General features: G+C 38.3%; 1 protein-coding gene across 1 annotated transcript in view; it reads left to right on the forward strand.

Moving 5' to 3' along the window:
* Positions 1 to 3,249, forward strand: part of LOC102849262 (uracil phosphoribosyltransferase homolog) — a 23,263-nt gene extending 20,014 nt beyond the window's left edge. Inside the window, exon 2 of the mRNA XM_006894989.1 lies at positions 2,611 to 3,249. Within this exon, the coding sequence (XP_006895051.1) occupies positions 2,611 to 3,249 (639 nt within the window). The remainder of the gene's footprint in view (positions 1 to 2,610) is intronic.
* Positions 3,250 to 8,607: the final 5,358 nt, after the last annotated feature.

Consider the following 8,607-nt stretch of genomic DNA (forward strand, 5'->3'; position numbering starts at 1 on the left):
TCTATTCCTGGGGCCTTATTTTTTGCTATTTCCTTCAAAGAAGCTTGAACTTCTTCCTTCATCACCATAGGCTCTTGCTCATATGTTGTTTCATTGAATTCTTCTATGTCTGCCAATTCTTTTTGATACAGTGACTCAGTATATTCTTTCCATCTTCTTTTAATACTTCCTGGATCATTTAACCCAAAGGAAAATAGAACTGAGATGCAAAAGGAGATTTTTACATCAATGTTTATAGCAGCATTATTCACAATCACAAGAACATGGGAACAGCCCAAATGTCCAGCCACAACTCTATTGAGAAATTGTGGGACATTCACATGATGGAATACTATGCAACACTCAGAAACAACAGTTTTGAAAAATACTACATAACTCAGGAGAGACTGGAAAACATTATGCAGAGTGAACTAACTTCATCTCATAAAGACAAATACTGTATAAATCCTTTTTTCTTTAAATAGAAAGATTACTAGTAAAACATGTGTGGGTATCCCAGGGTTCAAGGGGTGCAGGCAGAAGGGTGAGGATGGACAGGAGGGAAATCACAGAATCACACAATTTGGTGGGTAAAGAAATGGGAATGATCTGGTGGGCACCTAAAAAGACAGGTTAATGATAGGTATAATTCAATAGAGAGTAAGTTTATAAAACATAACATACAGGAATGATTGCATGAAACAAGATGTGAATGAAGGGAAATGTGAAATATAATGTATACAAATTTTGCATGCAAACCAATAGAAAATAAAATGGAAAAACATCTCCGTAAGTAAAACAGTATAAAACATAAATGTTATTTTAAATTAAGAAAAATCTTACCACACTATTTACTCAAAATATGATGAAATTGTACACTTGGTATATGTCTACTGCACTTCTTTGGAAACTTCTTCCTTAACTAAACAATTGCAAACTAAAGCTACACTGCAGGCCTCCTGGTTCAACTTTGATGAACTCTGTAAGAAGCGCTGGTGATGTAGTGTGATCAGGGAAGCTAATCGTAAGGTCAGTGGTTCAAACTCACCAGCAGTCCTGAGAAGTGGACAATCTCCTCCCATGGATTGCTGACGGAGAGTCGGCATGAGCTGCAATTTACTAGAGGCAGTGGGTTTGTAATGAGCATTACATCCTAGTGAACTCCAGTTCCTAAACAGATTTTTTTTGTTTTGTTGCAAATTTTCTTCCCCATCCCTAGCCCACCCCGCAATGTACCCCTTGTTCCAGAGCTAAGCTGATTTTTATCTTGTTGATTTAAGGCTTGGGAAGCTTTCTTTTAAAGGTCATCCAGCAAGTTCTTCCAGAACTCTACTGACTCACGGGCCAGTTCTCCTTCCCACTGGGGAAGGAGAAAAAGAAATCAACACTTGTGGGGCACTTCATGGTTCTCCAGGCTGCTTGACATCCATAATCTCATTTCCTGGATTAATCCCATTTAACACAGTCGAGTGTGTAACGGATAAGATGGAGCCAGGAGAATATCAGCTTGTTTATTACAGCGGGCATCTATCCTGATGCTCAGGGCCCATGCCAGGCCAATTGTTAAACATCTTGATTTTTCCTCCTGGGTTAAGCGTTCCAGTGTCTGGGCTGAAATCCAGGCACTGCCATCGTGGGAGATCTTGAACAAAACTTTAACCCATTGAGCCTCCATTCCTTCCTCTGCAAAGGAGGGGCAGTAACAGTCACTTTCTCATTGGATGTCTGGGGAGATGAAATGGGATAGCACGTGAAAGGGGCTGAGCACAGAATTTGGCACTTAAAAAAAAGCATCAATAAATTCTGGCAGCTATCATTAGTACTACTGTTATTATTGAATCTCACAACATTCCTTTAAAGAAGGTTACCTGACTGTCCCCATTTTATAAACAGAAACTAACATTCAAAAAGGCAGAGCTATTTACTCAAGATTACACAGCAAGTAAGTAGCAGAAGTTGAACCCAAGTTCCATGACCAGGTTCCTACCAATGAAAAGCCTTCATAGCCATCACTAAAGGAGGTGGTTGTTGTTGTTGATTTCCTTTGAGTCAAGCATGACTCATAGCAACCCTATGAACAAAATGCCTGGAGTCTTTCTATACCTACAGACCTTTATCAAAGTTCATGAGGTTTCCAGAGGTATGTTGTTTAGAAAGTGGATTTGACAGACTAGTTTCATTCACATTACCTTAGTTTCCAAGATACTGGAAATTCCTGGGATGCAAATGATGCCTAGGGGGAATGGGGCCTCTGAGAATACAGAGTGGGTATCACAAAGACAGCTCACAAGATGAGGTCCTATACATCATGAGGGGTTCACTTCAATCCTATCAGCACCCCGGGGAGGGAAAAAACAATGGCTTTAGAGACAACAGATCTGGGTTCGTAGCCTGCGGTGCTACACACTAACTCCCAAACCCCAGGAAATGTACTGCCTGTTTCTGAGCCTCAGTACTTTTATCAATAAGATAGAGATAATCACATCAACTTTAGAAGACTCTATAGCACTCATAATGACTTACTTGAAGAACATTGTGACTTGAGGAAGACTTGAAGCATTTGCTATAGAAGATTAAGGACTACAGTCTTCAATACGGATTGGATTTCAACAGCAAAGAAACAAAGATTAGGGGAACTGCGAACACTCTTTGCAGATGGGGGCACAGCTTAAATTGCTGCCTATGAATGATCAGATCCGGGAACTGCAAACCATCATACGGGACAAGACGGCCAGCAGAGGGGACTTCATGTTTTCTGCAGATCATTTGATCAGACTTGTTGTAGAAGAGGGACTGAATCAACTGCCATATAAAGAATCCTTGGTGACCACTCCAACAGGGTACAAGTATGAAGGAGTGAAATTTGAGAAAGGAAACTGCGGGGTCAGCATAATGAGAAGTGGTGAGGCAATGGAACAAGGTTTACGAGACTGCTGTAGATCCATAAGAATTGGAAAGATCCTGATTCAGAGTGATGAGGAGACACAAAAAGCTAAAGTATATTATGCCAAGTTCCCCCCAGACATTTACCGGAGAAAAGTCCTTCTGATGTATCCAATTCTCAGCACTGGAAATACTGTAATTGAAGCTGTAAAGGTTCTTATAGAACATGGAGTTCAACCCAGTGTTATCATCGTACTCAGTCTGTTTTCAACTCCTCATGGTGCCAAATCTATCATTCAGGAGTTTCCAGAGATCACAATTTTAACTACTGAAGTTCATCCTGTTGCACCTACACATTTTGGACAAAAATATTTTGGAACAGACTAAGTTACTGAAGGAAAAATTAATCATCTGGTATAATATTAAACTTATGATTTGAGTTTCTACTTGTTTTACAAATTCACTGATGAGTGACAAAATTGCATACTTACATTTTCATTTTGGGGTTGGTTCTTGTAAAAAGGTAATATTTGTGGTATATTTTATTTGATTGGTAATAAATTCAGAATGGGACTTCTCTTAGAAAAAATGGAAATTTTGGTTATATGCTCATGCAAATTACTAGCCGCTCTCTGTAGAACTCTCTGTCCCTCTCATTCATGTTGCCATTGTGCTGGAACTGACTCATAGCAGACTTTTCATTGGGTTTCTCAGACTAGAAATGACCCCCTCCAACATTTCCCATCCTTTGTCTAAGTTGCTGCTGATAGTAGATTCAAGCTCAATTCCCTATAAACTTTGCCACTAGAACTCCCTCAGTGTACTGAAATTGTTTCCTAATCTTTAAACTGTCTACTTTGGAGGTTGCTTTCATCTACAAATAAAACCCAAATGAGAGTCAATTCTTTGACTCACTATTCTTTTGCATTTTGCTTTTAACTCTAGGGTGATAGAATGGACATGGTGGCTGCTACCATCTAGTCTTTGTTCCCAACACTGTAGATGCTATTAAGAAGGAGAAAGGAATGTCTCTTACAATATTTTCATTACTATCCTAATTCTTTTGGCAGACCCAGACTATATGTTTTAAAAAAATTTTTTTAGAATATATGTTTACAATACGTGCCATTGAGTTGCCTACAACCCTATGAACAACAGCTCTGAACTTTGCCATTGTGTTCTTTATGGCTTCTCTCCCAGACCATAACCCTAACTGTTGCCATATCCGAGTGAAGAAAAGAAGATGGTGTGACATTTTCAACAACTAAAACTGTAACCTGGACTTAACTAGGGATGTCAGAATGCTGATAATGGGGGTGCTAAGTACAATTACTTCTCTATAAATCCTCTAAAAGGACTTGGTGGCCAACTTTCTGCAGTGTAAGGGAAAAGATTATTTCTTCTTAGGTCTCATAGCTAGTAAGGAAATGAAAACATGTAATTTTAATTTTTATATTTCTACTATAAGCCTTTATTTGGAAATTAGTTATTTTGCCTATTTGTCAGCTGTATGTGTATTAAAATGGGGAAATATTGCACATTAAAAGAAGCTGTGTGTTCACATTTAAGTTTCTTAAAGGGAGAGAATCACTTTAGAAAACATTGTTTATGTTTTGAACCGTGCTTGTAAAACTGTAGTCTTATTTTTATATTAAAGCATTTTCATAATGGGGAAAAAAAAGAAACAAAGATTCTCACCACCACTCCTCTCAGATGATTGACAGCTTCTGAAAATCTACTGGAGAGCCAACTATGGGTCAATTCGGACTCAAGGTACATAACAACAACAACAACAATGACACAGCATTCATTTGATCAAGAATCAAAAATAATGAAGGGAGAAGTTCAAACTGCACTAAAGACATTGGCAAAAAGTAAGGCCCCAGGAATTGATTGAATACCAATTGACATGTTTCAACAAATAAACACAGCCTTGGACGTGTGCCAAGAAATTTGGAAGACATACTACGTGGTCAACAGACTGTAGGAGATTCATATTTGTTCCCATTCCCAAAATAAGGTGATTCAAAAGAATGTAGAGATTATTGAACAAGATCAATGATATGACATACAAGTAAAATCTTGCTGAAGATTATTTAAAAATTACTGAAATAGCACACTAACAGAGAACTGTCAGAAATTCAAGCTAGATTTAGAAAAGGCCTTGGCATTAAGTATATCATCATTGATGTCAACTGGATCTTGGTTGAAAGCAGAGAATACCAGAAGAATGTCTATAGGTGTTTTGCTACTATTGTTGTTGTTATGTGTCATTGAGTATCCTATGACTCAAAGCAACCTATGAACACTATCTCTGTACCTTGATCTTGTATCTTAAGCAACTTTATTATCTCTGACATACCTGCTTACATTGCCACAGTGTCTGTGTCAATCCATTAAATCCAGGATCTTCCTCTCTTGAACTGACCCTCCACCCCACCAAGCATGATGTCCTTCCCTAAGGACTGGTCCCTCCTGGCAACATGCTCAACGTATGTAAAGGCATTTGGTTGTGTGGATCAGAACAAATTATGGCTAACATTGAGAAGAATACGAAGTCCAGAACATTTAATTGTTCTCATGTGAAACCTATACCTAGACCAAGAGGCTGCTGTCAAAACAAAGCAAGGGGACAATGCATAGTTTAAAATCAAGAAAACTGTGTGTCAGTGTTGTATCCTTTCTTCATATCTATTCAACCTGTATTCTGAACAAATCATTCAAGAGGCTGGTTTTATGAAGAAAAATGTGACATCAGGATCAAAGGAAGACTCATCAACAATCTATAATACGTAGATGACACAATCTTGCTTGCTCAAAGTGTGGACTTAAAAATGCTTGCTGGTGATGATTGAAGACGACAGCCTTCGATACAGATTGCATCTCAACATCAAGAAAACAAAAATCTTACCCACCAGACCAATGGACAATATTATGACGGATAAAGAAAGATTAAACTTGTCAATAATTTCATCTTACTTGGATCTACAATCAACACTGTTGGTACCAGCAGTCAAGAAATCAAAAGACATATTGTACTGAGAAATCCACTCTCAAGGACCTCTCCAAAGTGTTAAGGAGCAATGATGTCAGTTTAAAGACTAACATGCATCTGACTAAAGCCAGAATCTTTCCAATTACTTGCTATGCATTGAATTACTTGCTATTCTAGGAATCCTCAATTTTCAGCTTAACAGTACAGAGAAGAGGACATAGAACAGTACATAGATAGGGTACTGCCAGAATATCAAACAGGATGTAGAAGAGGTCATGGCACTAGGGATATCATTTCTGATGTCAGATGGATCCTGGCTAAAAGCAGAGGATACCAGAAGAATGTTTATTTGTGCTTTATTGACTATGCAAGGGCATTTGATTGTGTGGATCATAACAAGTTGTGGCTGACATTGAGAGGAATGGAAGTCCCAGAGCATTTAATTGTGTTCATATGTAACCTGTATCTGGACTAGGAAGCTGTTGTACAAATAGAGCAGGGGAACACTGAATTGTTTAAAATTAATAAGATAGTGTATCAGGATTATATTCTCTCTCCATGCCTGTTCAGTTTGTATAATGAGCAAATTATTCAATAAGTTGGACTCTATCAGAAGGAATATGGCATCAGGACTGGAGGGAGACTTGCCAATAACCTGTGTTATGCAGACAACACAACCTTGCTTGGTGAAAGTGAGAAACACTTGAAGCACTTGTTGCAGAAGAACAAAGATTGCAGCTTTCAATATGAATTGGCTCTCAATGTCAAGAAAGCAAGATCCTTACCACTGGACCAATAGGCAACGTCATGATGGCTTGAGAATAGATTGAAACTGTTACCAACTTCATTTTACTTGGATCCACAATTAACATTGTTGGTACCAACAGTCAGGAAATAAGGAGACACATTGTAATGGGAAAGTCTATAGTTTGAGACCTCTCCAAACTATTGAGGAGTAATGACGTCAGTTTGAGGACTAAGATGTATCTGATTCAGGCCATGGTCTCTCTTATCACTTGATATGCATATGAGCTGAACAATGAATAAGGATGACAGAAGAAGAATTTATGTCTTTGATCTGTGGTTGGAGAAGAGCACTGAAAATTCCATGACAGCCAAAAAATAAACAACTATGTCTTGGACAAGATAAAGCCAGAGGGCTCTTTGGAGTCTTTGGATGATGAAACATACTTCAGGCATGTTGCTAGGAGGGGCTATTCATTGGAGAAAAACATGATGCTTTGAAGGATGGAGGGTTAGTGAAGGAGAAGAAGACCCTCAAACCAGGTGGATTGACATGGTGACTGTTGCAATAGGCTCTAGTGTGTCAGGAAGTGTGAAGATGGCACAGGATAGGACAGGGTTCAGAGCTGTTGTTCAGAGGGTTGCTATGAGCCCTACTCAACTTAACAGCACCTAATGACAACATCAACAATGCTATTAAAGTTGGGAAATAATAACAATGAAAGAACATTTATCCCAAAGTAAAAAGCAAACTGGGAGGGAGGGGTGCAGGGAGGAAAATGTGCAATAATGAATAAACGGAAATCCAAGTTCTTTATAAACTTTCATTACAATTTCAATTAAAAAAAAAGGAAAAAAGAGATTTGGGAAATAAGTAAGGATGATAGAAGAAGAATCTATGTCTTTGACTTGTGGTATTGGAAAAGAATACTGAATATCCCATAGACTGTCAAAAGTACAAACAAATATACTTTGGAGCAAGTACAAGGGTGCTCCTTAAATACAAGTATGGGGAAGTTTTGCCTCACATAATTTGGACATGTTGTTAAGAAGAGTCAGTCCTTGGGAAGTGACAGCATGCTTGGACGAGTAGAGGGTCAGTGTAACACAGGAAGAGCCTCAATGAGATGGATTGACACAGTAATGGTAACAGTGGGCTCAAGTATATCAGAGATGTTTAGGATGGCACAGGATAGGGAGGGTTCGGATGTGGTGTTTATCTGATCACTGTGATTCTTATTCCACTCCATGGCACCTAACAACATGACACTCATATATAATTATTTAAGTTTTCAACCATTCATCAAATGGGGATTTGCAATTAGCAACTTGATATGGATAGGGAAAAGACTCAAAATAAGCAAAGCAACATTGAAGAACAACAAAATATGTTTCGGTAACTGGATTTAAGGGCCCCAGTAGTCAAGATAGATTAGTACTAGGACAACTGACACATAGACCAATGGAAAATAATTGAATCAACCTTTGACAAGAAACCAAACTCCATTAAGTGGGGAAAAGACTGACTCTTCAATAAATGGTGCTGGTAAAACAGGATCTCTAGTTGCAGAAAAAATGAAGCAATATCCATACCTCATACCACATTAAAAAGTAATTAAAGAGAGATCAAAGACCTAAATGTAAAGCCTAAAAGTAGAAAGATCATCAAAGTAATAGAAGCTAAAATAGGAGTTCTAGTATATAATGCCACCACTTGTCTGTCAGTTTGCCACATTGTGATAGCTTGTGTGCTGCTGTGCTACAGGAAATTATCTTAATAAATAGAGAAAAAATTAAGTTGTCGATGATTTCCTCTTACTGGGGTCCGTAGTCGACACTCATGTAAGCATCCATCAAGAAATCAAACAGTAAAGGAGCTCTGGTGGCCTAATGTCAAGAAGTTTCACTGCACACCACAACAAGATAAAGGTAAATAATCCAATTTAAAAATGGGCACAGGATATGAACAGACACTTCACCAAAGAAGACATTCAGATGGCCAACAA

This window comes from Elephantulus edwardii, unplaced genomic scaffold (genome assembly GCF_000299155.1).
Source record: "Elephantulus edwardii isolate Elephantulus edwardi_28Jun2011 unplaced genomic scaffold, EleEdw1.0 scaffold00152, whole genome shotgun sequence".
Taxonomy (NCBI): domain Eukaryota; kingdom Metazoa; phylum Chordata; class Mammalia; order Macroscelidea; family Macroscelididae; genus Elephantulus; species Elephantulus edwardii.